Genomic DNA, 19,605 nt, shown 5'->3' on the forward strand with positions numbered 1-19,605 from the left:
GTAGAAACACTGTACTGAAAATTATCAAAGGAGTATAGGATGTGGCTGTCTACAGTTGACCCAAGTAGAATAATGTGCAGATGAGATTTACTCATTCGTAATGTTTCAACATGTCTTGGTTACATTAGCAATATCAATGACACACGATTTCAAGGAAGTTGATTTATGGGCTCAACGTTTTGTGTGTTTATCCGTGCTTTTTATACACTTTCTAAGTCTAATATCTATTTCCATAGCAGTAGCAGAAACATCCACTGCAACTACTGAGACATCCACAACAGCACAAAGCTCAACATCAGCTCCCGTCTCAACAAGTACACCAACGCAAACAGCCACAGTGAGCTCCACTGAAGCACCAACTACTGAAGCAACAACAGGCACTACACCACCCCTATCAACAAGTGGTGAGTAACCGAGAGCACTCTTTGCACCTATTCCATTCTCAGTCCCGAAAAACGACTCAGGTAGAAATAAATAAAGGCAGCAAGAAAATAATATAATATGATGGTGATGGCTGTAATACGTGGAACAATCTGGTGCTCGTATCTCTTGGAGCTGTACCTTCAGTTAAAACAAAAGCATGTTAAGTGACTCAGCAAATCACGTGATACATGAGTATTAACATAATATAATGGACACACATTGTGGAAAAATGATAATATATTACCCATGCTCACTGTGCAACTGAATAAAATCATTACCTATCTCAATAATAGCGGCAGAAACATCAACTACAAGCACACAGACAACCACAGAGGCACAAAGCTCCCCATCATCGCTGCCCGCAACAAGTCAAACAGCATCAACATCAACAGTGGGCTCTACTGAAGGATCAACAACTGAAGAGTCGACATACACTACGTCACTCTCATCAACAAGTGGTGAGCACACAAAATCACACTTATGCAGCAATTCAAATATTAATCATTTGAAACTGCTGGAAGATGGAAGTACATAGCAAAACCATCAGGAGATTTCAGCAGTATGTTGTTTCCTATAATTGCACAGGATTAATGACGTGTAAAACACAGTTGGTGCCTTAATGTTATCACTATTCCAGGCTATTTTATCCAGCTCATTATAGTTCCCTATACATGTCATTTGACAAAAACTATAACACCAATATGAGTAAAAACTGTTATATGTTGATCCACCTGATAGTTCCATCGACTACAATGCACACTTTTTAAATCACAGAGCCATCAGTATCGACAGCAAATGCACAGACTTCCACTGCAGCACCAACATCCACATCAAATCCTACCACACCAAGTACAATAGCACCAACATCTGGAGCAATCTCCAAAGAATCGTCGACCACTGAAGCAACGACAATAACAACATTAATCCTTTCAACAAGTGGTGAGTATGTGTGCTCTCTGCTCAGTTCTAATATTCTGATCTGTTTCACCAACTGCAAGTATAAAAACACACCATGGAAATTTAACAGAAGAATATGGCATCATTTTGGCTATCAATATGCAGAGTTAAATAACATGCAAATGCCACTTTGTGTTTTCTGCTCTGCAACATGGCCATTAGTTAGTTGCACGTTATATCATGCTATAAAGGTGGATTTTCAGCTATAATGTTGTATACCTTTATAAGTCTGTCATGTATTTGAACTGCAGCAGCAGAACAGGTGACTGCAAACATACAGACATCCACTGCAACACCAGCTGTTCCATCACCTCCATCGTCAATGAGTACAATTGCACCAACTACCGCATTGAGCTCAACAGAAACATTGATAAATCCAGAAGCATCAATAACAACATATCGTTCGTCAACAAGCGGTGAGTATACGAGTGCTGCACTATCAGTTCCACCAGTTGTATTTGTTCACTAACTCCAAGTGAAGAAACACTTTACTGAAGTTTATCAAAGGAATATATCATGTGGCTGCCCTCACTTGCCCCAAGTAGAACAATGAGAAGAAGAGATTTTCTCATTTATGATGTTTTAACGTGTCAAGGTCACATTAGTGATATCCATGATATAGGAGTTCAAGGAAGTTTTGTTTTGGGCTTGAAGGTTTGTGTGTTTTTCCATGCTTTATGTGCACTTTCTAAGTCTATCACCTATTTTCACAGCAGGAGAAGAAACTTTGGCTGCAACTACATTGGCAGCACGGTAGCACAGTTGTTAGCACAGTTGCTTCACAGCTCGCAGGTTCCGAGTTCGAATCCTGGCTTAGATCACTGTCCATGCGGAGACTGCACATTTTCCCCGTGTATGCGTGGGTTTCCTCCGGGTGCTCCGGTTTCTTCCCACAGTCCAAAGTTGTGCAGGTTAGGTGGTTTGGCCAAGATAAATTGTCTTTAGTGTCCAAAGGGGTTGCTGGGTTACCGGTATGGGGCGGAGTTCTAGGCTTACGTGGGGTGCTCTTTCCAAGGGCCAGTGCAGACTCGATGGGCTGAATGGCCTCCTTCTGCACTGTACATTCTATGATTCAATGACATCCACAGTAGCACAAAGCTCAACATCAGCTTCCGTCCCAACAGGTACAACAGCGCAAACACCTACAGTGAGCTCCATGGAAGCATCAACTACAAAAGCAACAACAGGAACTACATCACCCCCATCAACAAATGGTGACTAACCAAAAACACCATTTGCACATATTCCATCCTCAGTCCTGAAAACTACTCATAGTTAGAAAGAAAGAAATGTAATATGAAAATAATATATTATTACGGTGATGGCTATAATTCAACATGGAACAATCTGGGGCTCATATTCCCTGGAGGTGTACCTTCAGTTAAAACAAAGCCATGTTAAATGACTCAGTAAATCCCATGATACATGAGTATCAACATTATTTTAAGGTCAATTGTTGTGGACAAATTGTAACATATTACCCATGCTCCGTGTAACTGAATAAAATCATTACTTCTTTCAATAATAGCGGCAGAAACATCAACTACAAGCACACAGACAACCACAGCAGCATTGACCTCCCCAACATCTACTCCCGCAACAAGTCAACCAGCATCAACATCGACAGTGGGCTCGACTGAAACATCAACAACTGAACAGTTGACATACACTACGTCACTCCCATCAACAAGTGGTGAGTAACTGAAAACACTCTTTGCACCTATTCCAATATTAATCATTTGAAACTGCTGGAAGATAGAAGTACACAGCAAAAACCATCAGAAGATTTCAGCAGAATGTAGTTTCCTATAATTGCACAGGGTTAATGAGATGTAAAACACAATTGGTTCTCTAATGTTGTCACAATTCCAGGTTATTTTATCCAGCTTATTGTCTTCCCATTTACATGTGATTTGACAAAAACTATAACATACATATGAATAAAACCTGTTATAAATTGATCCATCCTTTTCAGTTACCTTAGAAATATACACTTTTTAAATCACAGAGCCATCAGTTTCGACAGCAAGTATACAGCCTTCCACTGAAGCACCAACATCTACATCAGCACCAACCTCACCAAGTACAATAGCACCAACATCTGGAGCAAGCTCCATTGAATCAGCGACACCTGAAACAACGACAATGACAACATCAATCCTTTCAACAAGTGGTGAGTTTGAGTGCTCTCTGCTGACTTCTAATATTCTGAACTGTTTCACCGGCTGCAAGTATAAAATCACATAATGGAAATGGAACTGAAGAATTTGACATGATTTTGGCTGTCAATTTGCAGAGTAGAATAATATGCAAATTCCATTTTCTGATTTCTGCATTGTATCATGGTCATCAGTTAGTTTTACTCTATATCATGTTAAGAAGATAGATTTTCAGCTGAAATGTTAGGATCTTGTTCCAGACATGCTGTATACCTCTTTAAGGCTGTCATCTATTTTAACCGCAGCAACAGAACAGTCAACTGCAAACATACAGACATCCACTACAGCGCAAACTGTTACATCAGCTGCTCCCTCAACAAGTACAATTGCAACAACAGCCGCACTGAGCTCCACAGAATCATTGACAACTCCAGAAGTATCGATCACAACATCTCTCACTTCAACAAGTGGTGTGTATGCGATTGCGCCCTTATCAGTTCTACCATTTCTATTTGTTCTGCCAAATCCAAGTGTAGAAACACTCAACTGAAGATTGTCAATGGAGTATAGCATATGGGTGCCCTCAATTACCCAAAAAATAATGCACAAATGTGATTTGCTCATTCGTGTTGTTTAAAAATGCCTAGGTTACATTAGTAATGGACATGTTATGGGAGCTCAAAGAAGGTGATTTTTGGGCTCAACATTTTGTGTGTTTTCTGTTTTTATACACTTTCTCAGTCTATCCTATTTTCATAGCAGTAGAAGAAACATCCACTGCAGCTACTGAGACATCAACAGCAGCACAAAGCTCAAAATCAGCTGCTGCCTCAACAAGTACAACAGCGAAAACACCGAGAGTGAGCTCCACTGAAGGATCAACTACTGAAGCAACAACAGGCACTACACCACCCCTATCAACAAGTGGTGAGAAACCAAAAACACTCTTTGCACATATTCCATTCTCAGTACTGAAAAACCACTCACAGCTTGAAAGACATAAAGGCAGTATAAAAATAATATAATATTAACTTTCTTGGCTATAATTGTACATGGAACAATCTGGCGCTTATATCTCGTGGAGCTGTACATTCAGTTAATACAACGACGTTAAATGATTATGTAAAGGCCATTAGCCATAAGTGTTAACATGATATATAAAGTACAACCGTTGTGTAAAAATGATTATATATTACCCAAGCTCCCTGTTTAACTGAATGAAAGTATTACCTCTTTCAATAACAGCTGCAGAAACACCAACTACAAGCACACAGGCAGCCACAGCAGCACTGACCTCCCCATCATCTAATCCCGTAACAAGTGAAACAGCATCAACATCAACAGTGGGCTCTACTGAAGGATCAACAACTGCAGAGTCGACATACACTACGTCACGCCCATTAATAATTGGTGAGCACACAAAATCACATTTATGCAGCAATTCAACTATGCATTACTTGAAACTGCTGGAAGATGGAGGTACACAGCAAAAACCATCAGAACTTTCAGCAGCATATTGTTTCCTGCAATTGTGCAGGCTTAATGATAATTGCTGGTCTAATGTTGTCACAATTCGTACCATATTATCCAGCGGATTATCTTCCCATATACATGTAATTAAACATGTAAATAAAAAACTATGACACAAACATGAATAAAAACTTTTATCTGTTGCTCCATACCTTTTCAGTTCCCTCAAAAGTACACTTTTTAAATCACAGAGCCATCAGTCTCGACAGCAAGTACACAGACTTCCACTGAAGCAGCAACGTCTACATCAGCACCTACCTCACTAAGTACAATAGCACCAACATCTGTAGCAAGCTCCATTGAATCATCGACACCTGAAACAACGACAATGACAACATCAATCCTTTCAACAAGTGGTGTGTATGAGTGCTCTCTGCTCAGTTCTAATATTCTGAACTGTTTCATCGACTGCAAGTATAGAATCACATAATGGAACTGATGAATTTGGCAAGATTTTGGCTATCAATTTACAGAGTAGAATAATATGCAAATTCCATTTTCCGATTTCTGCATTGTGACATGGTCATCAGTTAGTTTTACTCTATAACACGTTAAGAAGATAGATTTACAGCTGAAATTTTAGGATCTTGTTCCAGACAAGCTGTATACCTCTTTAAGACTGTCATCTATTTTAACCGCAGCAACAGAACAGTCAACTGCAAACATACAGGCTTCCAGTACAGCACAAACTGTTACATCAGCTGCTCCCTCAACAAGTACAATTGCAACAACAGCCGCACTGAGCTCCACAGAAGCATTGACAACTCCAGAAGCTTTGATCACAACATCTCTCACTTCAACCAGTGGTGAGTGTGTGATTGCTCCCTTATCAGTTCTACCATTACTATCTGTTCTGCCAATTGAGTGTAGAAACACTCAACTGAAGATTGTCAAAAGGAGTACATATCATTTATGGCTGCCCAAAATTGCCCCAAAAAGAATAATATGCAGATAAGATTTGATCATTTGAATTATTTAAAAATGCCTATCTTACATTGATAATATACATGATATGGGAGCTCAAAGAAGATGATTTTGGGGCTCAATATTTTGTATGTTTTTCAATGTTTTTATACACTTTCTAAGTCTATCACCAATTTTCATTGCAGTGGAAGAAACTCCCGCTGCAGCGACTGAGACATCCACAGCAGCACAAAGCTCAACATCAGCTTTCGTCTTAACAAGTACAACAGCGCAAACACCTGCAGTGAGCTCCTCTGAAGAATCAAGTACTGAAGCAACAACAGGCACGACACCACCCACATCAACAAGTGGTGAGTAACCAAAAACACTCTTTGCACTTTTCCACTCTCAGTCCTGAGAAACTACTCATAGTTAGCAACACATAAATGCAGTAAAAAAATGATATAATATTATCTTGTTGGCTCTAATTTTACATGGAACAATCTGGTGCTCATATCCCGTGAAGCTGTACATTCAGTTACAACAAAGCTATGTTAAATGATTCTGTACACCCCATGATACAAGAGTATTAACATGATATGAAGTACAAATGTTGTGGAAAAATGATAATATATGACCAATGCTCCCTGTTTAACTGAATAAAATCATTCCCTCTTTCAATAATAGCGGCAGAAACATCAACTCCAAGCACACAGACAACCACAGCAGCACTGACCTCCCCATCATCTACTCCTGCAACAAGTCAAACTGCACCAACATCGTCAGTAGGTCCGACTGAAGGATCAACAACTGAAGAGTCGACATACACTACGTCACTCCCATCAACAAGTGGTGAGAACACAAAATCACACTTATGCAGCAATTCAAATATTAATCATTTGTAACTGCGGGAAGATGGAAGTACATAGCAAAAACCATAAGAAGATTTCTTGTTGCTTCCAATAATTGAACTGGCTAAATGAGATGGAAAACACAATTGGTGCTCTAATGCGGCCACAATTTGAGGCTATTTTATCCAGCTCATTATCTTCTGATATACATGCGATTTGACAAAAACTAGGACACAAACATAAATAAAAACATTTATATATTGATCTATGCCTTTCCAGTTCCCTCAAAAGCAATGTACACTTTTTAAATCACAGAGCCATCAGTATCGGCAGCAAGTACACAAACTTCCACTGAAGCAGCAACATCTACATCAGCACCTCCCTCACCAAGTACAACAGCACCAACATCTGGGGCAAGTTCCATTGAATCAACGACAATGACAACATCAATACAGTCAACAAGTGGTGAGTATGAGTGGTCTCAGCTCAGTTCTAATATTCTGATCTGTTTTACTGACTGCAAGTATAAAACCACATCATGGAAATTTAACAAAAGAATTAAGCATGATTTTGGCTATCAATTTACAGAGTAGAATAAAACGCAAATTCCATTTTCTGATTTCTGCATTGTAACAAGGCCATTAGTTAGTAGCACTCTATATCATGTTAAAAAGATAGAGTTTCAGCTGTAATGTTCGCATCTTGTTCCAGACATGCTGTTTACCTCTTTAAGGCTGTCATCTATTTTAACCGCAGCATCAGAACAGTCGACTGCAAACATACAGACTTCCACGACAGCACAAACTGTTACATCAGCTGCTCCCTCAACAAGTACAATTGCAACAACAGCCACTGTGAGCTCCACAGAAGCATTGACAGCTACAGCATCATCGATCACAACATTTCTCACTTCAACAAGTGGTGTGTATATGAGTGCTCCCTTATCAGTTCGACCATTTCTATTTGTTATGCCAAATCCAGGTGTAGAAACACTCAACTGAACATTGTCAAAGGAGTACATAGTATATGGCTGCCCAAAATTGCCCCCAAAAGAATAATGTGCAGATGAGATTTCATCGTTCGAATTATTTTAAAATGCCTATCTTACATTAGAAATATTACATGATATGGAAGCTCAAAGAAGATGATTTTTGGGCTCAACATTTTGAGTGTTTTTCTATGTTTTTTACACACTTTCTAAGTCTGTCTCTTATTTTTATAGCAGTCGAAGAAACTTCCGCTGCAGCTACTGAGACATCCACAGCAGCACAAAGCTCAACATCAGCTTCCGTCTCAACAAGTACAACAGCGCAAACACCTACAGTGAGCTCCACTGAAGCATTAACTACTGAAGCAACAACAGGCACTACACCACCCCCATCAACAAATGGTGAGTAATCGAAAATACTCTTTGCAATCATCCCATTCTCAGTCCTGAAAATCTACTCATAGTTAGAAACACATGAAGGCAGTATAAAAATAATATATTATTATGTTCTTGGCTGTAATTATACATGGAAAAATCTAGTGCTCATCTCTGCCATGGAGGAAATAGCACAGTGATGTTTACACTGGGCTAATAATCCAGAAACCCCAAGTAATTCTCTGGTGACTCTGGTTCAAATACCACTACTGCAGGTGGGGAAATTTGAATTTAATTTTGAAAAGTCTAGAATTCAAAGTCAAAAGATGACCACAAAATGATTGTCCGAAAAACCCATCTTTTTCAATAATATCTGTCAGGGAAGGGAATATGTTGTCCTCACCTGGTCTGACCTACATGTGACTCCAGACACAAAGCAATGTGGTTAACTCTTAAATGTCCCTTCATGGGATGGGCAGTGAATGCTGGCACAGCCTGCGATGCCCACGTCCAGGAACAAATAATAAAATAAATTCTTGCAGCTGTACGTCAGTAATTAACAAAGCCACATTAAATTATTTAATGAAGCCCATTAGACATCAGTGTGAACAAGTCATAAAGGACATGCGGTGTGGAAAAATTAGAATATATTATTCATGCTCCCTATTTAACTGACTAAAATCATTACCTCTTTAAATAATAGCGGCAGAATCATCCACTACAAGCACACAGATAACCACAGCAGCACTGACCTCCCCATCATCTACTCCCGCAACAAGTGAAACAGCTTCAACATCAACAGTGGGCTCTACTGAAGGATCAACAACTGCAGAGTCGACATACACTACGTCACTCTCATCAACAAGTGGTGAGCACACAAAATCACACTTATGCAGCAATTCAAATATTAATCATTTGAAAGTGTTGGAAGATGGAAGTAAATAGCAATTACGATTTTAAACGTCTGGAATTCAAAGTCATAAGATGACCACAAAACAATTGTCTGAAAAAACCATCTGGTTCAATAATATCCGTCAGGGTAGGAAATATGCCACCCTCATGTGGTCTGACCTACATGTGACTCCAGACAAGAGTTGGAAGATCGAAGTATATAGCAAAAACCATCAGGAGATTTCAGCAGTATATTGTTTCCTATAATTGCACCGGATAAATGATATGTAAAATACAATTGGTGGCCATTGTAGTCAAAATACTCGGCTATTTTATTAGCTATAATCATAATCTATATTACTGCAACAAGCAGGCTTACATTATTACGGCAATGACGTTACTGTGAAAATCCCCTCGTCGCCACGCTCCGGCACCTGATCGGGTACACTGAGGGAAAATTCAGAAGGTCCAATTCACTTAACAAGCACGTCTTTTGGGACTCATTATATTTCCGTATACATGTCATTTCACTAAACACTATAAGAGAAATATGCCTAAAAACAATTATATATTGATACATCCTTTCCTGTTCCCTCAATAAGAATGTACACTTTTTAAATCACAGAGCCACCAGTATCGACAACAAATACACAGACTTCCACTGCAGCACCAACATCTATATCAGCACCTCCCTCACCAAGTACAATATCACTAACATCGGAAGCAAGCTCCATTGAATCATCGACACCTGAAGCAACAACCATAACAACATCAATAAGTTCAACAAGTGGTGAGTCTGAGTGCTCTCTGTTCAGTTCTAATATTCTGAACTGTTTCACCGACTGCAAGTCTAAAAACACATAATTGAAATTTAACGGACGAATATGGCATGATTTGGGCTATCAATTTGCAGAGTAGAATAATATGCAAATTCCATTTTCTGATTTCTGCATTGTAACATGGGTCATTAGTTAGTTGTTCTCTATATCATGTTATGAAGATAGATTTTCTGCTATAATGTTAGGGTCTTTTTCCAGACATGCTGTATACCTCTTTAAGGCTGTCATCTATTTTAACCGTAGCAACAGAACAGTCGACTCCAATCATACAGACATCCAGTGCAGCACAAACTGTTACATCAGCTGCTCCCTCAACAAGTACAATTGCAACAACAACCGCACTGAGCTCCACAGAAGCATTGACGACTCCAGAAGCATCAATCACAACATCTCTCACTTCAACCAGTGGTGAATATGCAATTGCTCCCTTATCAGTTCTGCCATTTCTATTTGTTATGACAAATCCAAGTGTAGAAACACTCAACTGAAGATTGTCAAGGAGTACATAGCATAGGGCTGCCCAGAATTGCCCAAAAAAGAATAATGCGCAGATGAGATTTGATCATCCGATTTATTTTAAAATGCTTATCATGCATTAGTAATATACATGATACGGGAGTTCAAAGAAGATGAATTTTGGGCTCAACATTTTGTGTGGTTTTTTTATGCCTTTTATGCACTTTCTAAGTCTGTCACCTATATTCATAGTAGTAGAAGAAACTTCCGCTGCAGCTACAGAGACATCCACAGCAGCACAAAGTTCGACATCAGCGTCCGTCTCAACAAGTACAACAATGCAAACACCTACAGTGAGCACCACTGAAGCACCAACGACTGAAGCAGCAACAGGCACGACACCACCTCCATCAACAAGTGGTGAGAAAGCGAAAGCACTCTTTGCACCTATTCCATTCTCAGTGCTGAAAAACTACTTGCAGTTAGAAACACATAAAGGCAGTATAAAAATAAAATTAAACTAACTTGATGGCTCTAATTACACATGGAACAATCTGGTGCTCATATCTCGCGGCGCTGTACATGCAGATAAAACAAAGCCATATTAAATGACTCTGCATATCCCATGATACATGAGTCTTAACATGATATAAAGTACAACCGTCGTGGAAAAATGATAATATATTACCCATGCTTCCTGTTTACTGAAGGATCAACAACTGAAGAGTCGACATACAATACGTCACTCCCATCAACAAGTGGTGAGCACACAAAATCACACTTATGCAGCAGTTCAAACACTAATCATTTGAAACTGCTGGAAGATGGAAGTACATAGCAAAAACCATCAGAAGATTTTAGCAGTATGTTGTTTCCGTTAATTGCACAGGGTTAATGAGATGTAAAACACAATTGGTGGCCGAATGTTGTCACAATTCTGGGCTATTTTATGAAGCTGATTATAGTCCATATACATGTCATTTCACAAAAAGTATAACACAAATATGAATAATATCTTTTATATTTTAATCCATCCTTTCTAGTTCCCTCAATAACAAAGTGCACTTTCTAAATCACAGAGCCATCTGTAGCGACAGCACAGACTTCCACTGCAGCACCAACATCTACATCAGCACCTACCACACCAAGTACAATAGCACCAACATCTGGAGCAAGCGCTATTGAATCATCGACAACTGAAGAAACCACAATAACAACATCACTCCTTTCCAGTGAGTATTATTGCTCTCCATTCTATTGTAATATTCTGAATTAATTCACCTGCTGCAACTTTAAAAACACATAATGGAAATGTAACAACAATGAGAGTCTTTATATCAGCTATCATAATGTGGAATAATGTGCAACTGCCTTTTGACCATTGCTGCCTTGCCGCCTGGCCATGTTAATTAGCCAACAATATATGAAACTATGAAGGCGACCTCCTCATCGCCTAGAATGCTGCTCCATGCCTGCATATCTCATTACGGCTGTCCTCTATTTCAGTAACAGCAACAGAACATTTCACTGCAAATATGGAGACATCCACTGTCGCACAAACCTCCACACCAGCTCTTCCCTCAACAAGTACATTAGCACCAACAACTACAGGAACCTCCCTTGAAGCATCAACGACAATGACGACCTCCCTCCTCTCAACAAGTAATGAGTTTGCGAGTGCTCTTTTATCAGTTGTAAATTTCTGAATCTTTTCAATCTACTGTCAAGTTAGAAGTACAGAATGGAAAGATAGCCCATGATTGTGTTGGCTCTAGAATGTAGGTTCAAATGTGTCCCTACATTTGAACCAGAAGCTGTGGGTTCAATTCCCGCTCAAGGACTTATTGGTAATGGAAGGATAATCATATTGCCGATCGAGCTCCAATTTAAGCAGGGCTGGTATATGCTCCATTATTAAATCTCAATACGTCACCCTGTGTTAACATCAGAATTTCACCCCATACCCAGCTAAAGCAGCAGCTTCATACTTTGAAGGCAAAAGAATAGGATGATAGGATATGAACATTTGTGTAACAATGTAGGGGCAGCACGGTAGCACAAGTGATTATCACTGTGGCTTCACAGCGCCAGGGTCCCAGGTTCGATTCCCCGCTGGGTCACTGTCTGTGCGGAGTTTGCACGTTCTCCCCGTGTCCGCGTGGGTTTCCTCCGGGTGCTCCGGTTTCCTCCCACAGTCCAAAGACGTGCAGGTTAGGTGGATTGGCCATGCTAAATTACCCGTAGTGTCCATAAAGGTTGGGAGGGGTTATTGGGTTGCGGGGATAAGGTGGAAGTGAGGGATTAATGTGGGTCGGTGCAGACTCGATGGGCCGAATGGCCTCCTTCTGCACTGTATGTTCTATGTACTGTCTATGTACTGAATGTTCTCTTTCGTGCAACAGAAACATCGACACCATCAGGCAGAGAAACTCCTTCTACAGCTATTCAAACCTCAACAAGCTCAGCTGTGCCCGTGACTACCAATGAAGCATTTACAACAGGAACAACCAGCCTAATGACAGGTACACGCAGCAACAACAATGAGCTGCATATTTATGCAGGGGAGTTCTATCAATTATTTTGATCTTTGTCTAAGAAGTGTTTTTGTACCATCAATTGAAATAGTTTCCACGTCTGTAAGTTGGAATATCTCTGATGTTTGGAAATATAGAGAGGTGGAAGCAGATCTCACCCTCATGCATATTCTGGGCAGTGATTTACAGGAATGCATCATTCAGCCGCACCATTAACCTGATTGGACTTTGGTCACATATTGACTGCCAGGTTGCAGTAGGGTTGGGTCAGTGGGTTGCAGATGGAAGCTAATGAAATTTCAAACAGAATTAATCAGCAGATTCCACCCAGATGCAATGTATCATATAGATAATACAACTATTGGAAAATCAAAGAAATCTGAGGTTATGGCTGTACAGGAAGCTAAATTGATGGGATACTTCGTGTGTGGCTTCTCCAGCCTGTTCAATTTCTGTAATTTGAGGCATCAGGCAGATCTCCTTGGAAAGCCAATAATGTACTCTACTGATAATAGTGAGCTTTTCAGTCATCAATATTGTTTCAGAGTAAAATTAACATCGACCTCCGGAATCTGCACATGTACAGTTAAACATGAAAATGTGGAAGCTGCTGTCAATTATATTCTTTTCCTTCATCGGCTGTCTTGCAGCTGTTTTTGCTGATGGATCTGCAACAAAATCACTGTTGTAAACATGGGTTAGGTGCTACTAAAGTTGTGACAAATGCTGATGACATATTCAAGTCTATTTCAATCAGAAGTAACTATGTTTTCAATGCATTAGTACGCCAGAATTATTTCTGAACATCCTCTCTGACCGTCAAAAAAAATATCATTTCAGGGTGAACTTATCATTCCTTAGAAGAAAAATAATGTTGCAGACTTTTTAAAATTAAATGTTTTGCTCTTTTCCGTCTTGCTCCTAAAAAACACACTTTATTTCAGTTTCTGAACAATGATTTAAATTTAATAAATGCTTCCTGTTTATTATTTCCTGCTTTGCCTTCTATGAAGATACTCCAATTTCATTGGTTAGCAGATTTCCTACTCGATTGAGAGTTTACAAAATTCAAGCCACCAATGGAAGAGTAAGAATTTCTGCTGGCAAGGTCATTAGAAGTCTCTGGGCAACTGAACAGAGGTGGACAGCCAAAGCTGTTCCTTCACCAGTCTCAAATAAATCTGAGCTAATAACTTGTCATCCTTACTTGAAAATATGTAGATTTTTTGACCTTAATTATTTTTGCATCTTTTGTTTTTATAGTGGAACCCCCAATTGTTCCTGTAACAGTCAATCCAAATCTAGGGACACAGGCAAAAGAGTTTAATGTAACCTTCACTGTGCTCACACTGTCATTCACATCAAGTCTGCAAAATCTCAGTTCGCCGTTGTATATAGCAAACTCAAGCAAAATCCGTGAAGAGGTATGGTTGTCCAAGTAATTTTGAAAGAAAATATTCGCTTTCAATGTATTTTTCGTACTAAAATGCAACATTTTAATTCCTTACAGCTCAATAATCTGTTTGGCAATAGCAATGTCAAGTCAAAATTCATAAATTGTCAGTCTGTGTCTTTCAGGTAAGAAATTAACATTATTCCGAACAGTCCAAGTTAAACTGAATCCACAACTGAATTTTTATGTTGATGTTCCAGTGACCAGGTTTTAAAAAGTTAAATAAAATTTGAAAAGTGTTAGAAAATGATTTTCTCAATGTCATGGATTGATGAGGTCATTGTCAAACTGCATCGTTGCAAACCCCACATACCCAATCTTCCACCATTTCATGATTCCATGACCTTCCCCACAAAGCGGAAGTCACTTCAAAACTCTGACTGTGAAATATGTCCGCACTCTTGGCTCGGAGAAAATGGTTTTGCCTCAGGTATTGAATAATGTAGCCGTAGATGAACAGGGAGGCTGCAGGTAGCCCTCCTTCCCATTGTGAAACAATAAGGCAGAGAAAACCACAGTTTTCAGTTTGAAAGACCAACTCCAATGCACTAGCTATTTGTTACTTTATCTGTGACAACAAAATGAGATAAGACACTATGGCCAGAATTTGACGTGTTCCCCATTCCCCACCTTTCCCAAGTGGGGTAGGTGTGTGGGAACACGGCGGTGCTGCCAAGTTGGCAAAATAACTTGGGTTCCATATTTGCAGCATCACACCTATTTCTATTGATATTTAATGAACTGTGGGAGATAGTTAACAGCCTGCTTGCCCATAGGCCAATTAGACCATTCTAAACATCCAAATACACAATTAAGGGCTTCTTCCTCCCAACAATGGTATATTACCAGTGGTTTGCGGTGCCCAGGACACTTGGCGAGGTCACTTCGTAAAGCTTAGCAGATATCAACCACAGGGTGAGAGTGGTGGCTCCTAATCAGGTACCCTGTGCCCAACAAAATCTTTCCTGACGTACTCTGCTCCACCATGTGAGTGACACAACCACCCTCCCAAACCCAGCTGCCACCCCCCTTGTGGGGTACTTTGTAAGACCCTTTACCTTGTCAACAGGTTAATTTATCTTTACTCTGGGTAAAACTGTCACAACAATTTGGATGAAATTTCACCAAGGTAATAAACATTTATTAAACCATGAATCAATGATAAATACTGACTACAATGCAGGTTGATTAGGTAATTTGTGTGACAAACCCTGACGCGGTTGTAATCCAATAACAAAACCTTCTGTGTATGTCTTTTGAGCAACTCACAAAATTGTTCCAACCACTGCAGATATTTCTTTGCACCATAGAAACCCTACAGTGCAGAAGGAGGACCAATGAGTAGGCACTGACCTTCCGAAAGAAGCCTCTACCTAGGCCCAATTCCCCGCCATATCCCCGTAACCCCACCTAACGTTTAGGGGCAATTTAGCAAGGCCAATTCACTTAATCTGCACATCTTTGACTGTGGAGGAAACGGGAGCACCCGGAGGAAACCCACGAGGCCTAGTCAGCTTTCATTGTCAATATGGTGCAGGTTAATGCAGAAATCCTACATTTGCTGCTTGTGATCCACTGCTCTGCCAGTTCAGGGAAAATGAAGCTTCGATGAGGATCCACCAACACCAGACCCACCACCCCCTCACCCCCAACACAAAGCTCACTCCCACCCCCACCCCATCCACCCAGTGCCAGCAATCACTGAAATCATTTGATTTGCCGACATTTCCCATTTTCCACTCTGACATTACTGTGAGCCATCACCAGAAGGTTAAGCCTTTATTCAACAAGGAGTCAATATCAGTACTCAATGTTTCTAACTTAAATCCATGTGAATGTCACAATCTATATTTTATTCTCAGCAATGTATTTTGAGAGTGATTTGATTGTACATGTTATTCATTTCCTGCTTGGCTGTCTATGACAATTCTTGAATGTAATTGTTTTTTGGGCTACCTGGAGCTGGTTTAGCACTCTGGGCTAAATCGCTGGCTTGTTAAGCAAAACAAGGCCAGCATCGTAGGTTCAATTCCCGTACCAGCCTCCCTGAACAGGCGCCGGAATGTGGCGGCTAGGGGCTTTTCACGGTAACTTCATTGAAGCCGACTTGTGACATTAAGCGATTATTATTATTATTACCTGGGAGTGATACTGTTGCAGTCTCGCACTGGCAATCCCCATTCACAATCTTACAATCAATTGCACATTGAAAGAGTTGGATTTCTTGCCACAGAGAACGTGAAATCTCACAGCGAGGCTTTCTATGAGGCGAGTGGCTAGTGCTCATGCTTCACCGCGGAACACAAAAACCCAGCCATTCAATGATTCTGCGTTAAATTTTAAAACAAATTAATCACCTGGTTTGTGTATGTGGCAGGCCTGCAAGTGATGGCAGCAGTACGGTTGAGGCAATCTGCACTTGGAGTGCTACTGCTCAAGTTGATAAAGTTCTCCTCTACCATGAATTCCAAAACAACACGCAGGGCATCACCACCTTCGGACCGTATTCACTGGACAGCAACAGCCTCTTTGTCAATGGTAAGTGCTCATTTTCATTAAATATTGATCTGATTTTACATACATGTACCTGGTGAAATCTTTATTTCAGAGACATTCCCACTACTGCTGCTCTGCCATCCTACCGCCACCTCACTCGCAAGCAATGCTCTAACTTTACAATCATTTTTTTAACTGTCAATTCCTGTCGACTGATTCTCTGCTACTCTGTTGGCTTCCTTATCCTTGGCCTGTTGCCTCTTACTCACTGTCATTCACTCCTGATCAGGTGACCGCATCTTGTTATTGCTCTGCTGGTTCTAGTCTATTCATTGGTGAAAGCAAACAGCTAAATGAACAAAAACAATTATTGTGTGAAATCCACTTTAGAGTTTTGAAAAGTTTAACTTTGAAAATGTGCAATATCGTATCCAAGCCATCACAATATCTGACACTTGAGTAAGTGGGCGGCACGGTAGCATAATGGTTAGCACTGCTGCTTCACAACACCAAGGACCCAGGTTCGCTTTCTGGCTTGGGTGACTGTGCGGAGTCTGCAATTTCTCCCGTGTCGGCGCGTCTTTCCTCCGGGTGCTCCCACAAGTCCCAAAAGCCTGCTTGTTGGGTGAATTGCAAATTCTGAATTCTGCCTCCGTTTCCCGAACAGGCTCCGTAGTGTGGCAACTGGGGGATTTTCACAGTAATTTCATTGCAGTATTAATGTAAGCCTACTTGTGACGCTAATAAAGATTATTACTAATCTGTATCTGACACATGTAATTAATTGCAGTTTTAACATAAAGTTATTTCACCTCCTTAAGTCATCCATTTCATTTCTGATTTTTCAGGTTATCATGAATCAATTGTTTTAACCAGTAAGTATTATAACTATCTTGGTTCTGTTAATATTGTTGTTTAGTATCTCTACAATCTTACAACAACTTGACCTGAGACAATAAACATGTTGTGAAAGCTTTCTCTGTGCCATACTGAAATTATAAGCACATTCTCTCTTGCTCAGTTTAGGACCGCGCTGGAACTAATACACAGATAAACATTGATTCTTGTGTTAGTTGAGAGCACTCTCACCAATGTTTCAGAAACTTGCAGGTTCAAGTCCAACCGCAGGACTAAAGTGCAAAAATCTATATTGTCACACCAGTGGGGTGTTGCACTCATCACTGACTCTGAAGTTACTGAAGTTAAATGTTCCACACACTATTGTGAAAAAGAGCAGGGAGATATCTCTCTACCAACATCACAGAAAACAGTTTATTTGGCCATGATCGCACTGCTGTATGTGAGCTTGCAACATTTCAACAGTGACTATCCTTCAGAAAAAGAACTTTGTTAGCTATAATGTGCTGAGGGATATCAGATGTTCGTGAAAGGTGCTACATCATGCAAGAATTTTATTTTTACTTTATTGTAGAACTTAAACTATGTGGTGAATATGATTGCCTGAAAAGATATTGATTAAACTTTTAAAATTTGGAAATGTAAATGCTAAAGCACATATTGAGTGGGAAACGTCGGAATTAAAAGTAAAATCTGGTGCTCAATGAATTTTGATTCAATCAGTAGAATTAGTGGCTACAGGTAGGGTTTAAAAATTAAGAATTTGTATATTTACTATAAATGTAACTGAAAACGGGACTGTCCTTACTGTTGCCCAAAGATCTCAGTTCACTGAACTGCTCCTGCAAAATCAATTTTGTTACTAGCCTTCGGTAATAAAATGCAATCTGTTTCAAGTTTGACCATAACGTCAATTTATGTAGAAAAATAAATATCACACACAACTGAGCTTTTGATCATATTTGATCATATTTCTCAGATTATCAATGATATGAGCAAGAAGAGATTGGTAATAATACTGTGAGATATTCATGTATGAATGTTTAACATTGTTGGCATGGTGGCACAGTGGTTAGCACTGCAGCCTCAAAGTGCATTGGACCCAGGTTCGATCCCGGCCCAGGGTCACTGTCATGTGGAGTTTGCACAGCTATAATATGAGGGTCTTGTTCTAGATATGCTGTACACCTCTTTAGGACTGTCACCAATTTTAAACGCAGCAACAGAACAGTCGACTGCAAACATAAAGGGCGGGATTCTCTGACACCCCGCCCCTGGCCAGGTCGGAGAATTCCCGGAGGGCGGCATGAATCCCGCCCCGCTGCTCCGACGCCAGCTTCTCTATTCTCCGGTGCCGGTTTGCGGGCAGGGGCGGAGTTTACGTCGCGCCGGTCGTGGGCCGTTGGCAGCAGCCCCCCCCGGCAATTCTCCAGGCCCCGATGGGCCAAACAGCCGTCGCTTCCTGGCCAGACCCACCTGTGTGAAATGGACATGGTCCATCATGGTGGGACCTGGCATGTAGGCTGGCTAGGTGATTCCTCGGGTGGGCGTGGGGGGATCTGGCTCCAGGGGGGTGCCCCCACGGTGGCCTGACCCGTGATTGGGGCCCACCGATCTGCAGGCGGGCCTGTGCCATGGGGGCACTCTTTCTTTCCGCGCCGGCCTCTGTGGGGCTCCGGCATGGCCGGCGCGGAGAAGAACCCCCCTGGGCATGCGCAGGAAACAGGCCGGCCGGTCTGCGTATGCGTGGAATCACGCATGCGACAACTCGTGTCGGCCCCTCGACGCCGGTTGGCATGTCGCCAACCCCTCCGTCGCCGGCCTAGTCCCCGGAAGTGCGGAGGATTATGCACATTCCGGTCGGCCCGACGCCAGAGTGCTTTGCGCCGCTC

The 19,605-nt window shown here is 40.9% G+C and overlaps 1 protein-coding gene across 1 annotated transcript in view; it reads left to right on the forward strand.

Annotated features, from left to right (window-relative positions):
- LOC140406808 (uncharacterized) overlaps positions 1-19,605 on the forward strand; it is a gene marked incomplete at its 3' end in the record, with an annotated part of 66,903 nt that overhangs the window by 30,951 nt on the left and 16,347 nt on the right. The window contains exons 26-46 of the mRNA XM_072494710.1: positions 3,845-4,009; positions 4,302-4,466; positions 4,785-4,949; positions 5,261-5,425; positions 5,711-5,875; positions 6,179-6,343; positions 6,660-6,824; positions 7,139-7,288; positions 7,580-7,744; positions 8,046-8,213; positions 8,890-9,054; positions 9,703-9,867; positions 10,160-10,324; positions 10,625-10,792; positions 11,452-11,604; positions 11,879-12,034; positions 12,775-12,894; positions 14,170-14,330; positions 14,417-14,484; positions 16,737-16,897; positions 17,704-17,730. Of these exons, the coding sequence (XP_072350811.1) occupies positions 3,845-4,009; positions 4,302-4,466; positions 4,785-4,949; positions 5,261-5,425; positions 5,711-5,875; positions 6,179-6,343; positions 6,660-6,824; positions 7,139-7,288; positions 7,580-7,744; positions 8,046-8,213; positions 8,890-9,054; positions 9,703-9,867; positions 10,160-10,324; positions 10,625-10,792; positions 11,452-11,604; positions 11,879-12,034; positions 12,775-12,894; positions 14,170-14,330; positions 14,417-14,484; positions 16,737-16,897; positions 17,704-17,730 (3,147 nt within the window). The remainder of the gene's footprint in view (positions 1-3,844; positions 4,010-4,301; positions 4,467-4,784; positions 4,950-5,260; positions 5,426-5,710; positions 5,876-6,178; positions 6,344-6,659; positions 6,825-7,138; positions 7,289-7,579; positions 7,745-8,045; positions 8,214-8,889; positions 9,055-9,702; positions 9,868-10,159; positions 10,325-10,624; positions 10,793-11,451; positions 11,605-11,878; positions 12,035-12,774; positions 12,895-14,169; positions 14,331-14,416; positions 14,485-16,736; positions 16,898-17,703; positions 17,731-19,605) is intronic.

This window comes from Scyliorhinus torazame, unplaced genomic scaffold, assembly GCF_047496885.1.
Source record: "Scyliorhinus torazame isolate Kashiwa2021f unplaced genomic scaffold, sScyTor2.1 scaffold_874, whole genome shotgun sequence".
NCBI lineage: Eukaryota > Metazoa > Chordata > Chondrichthyes > Carcharhiniformes > Scyliorhinidae > Scyliorhinus > Scyliorhinus torazame.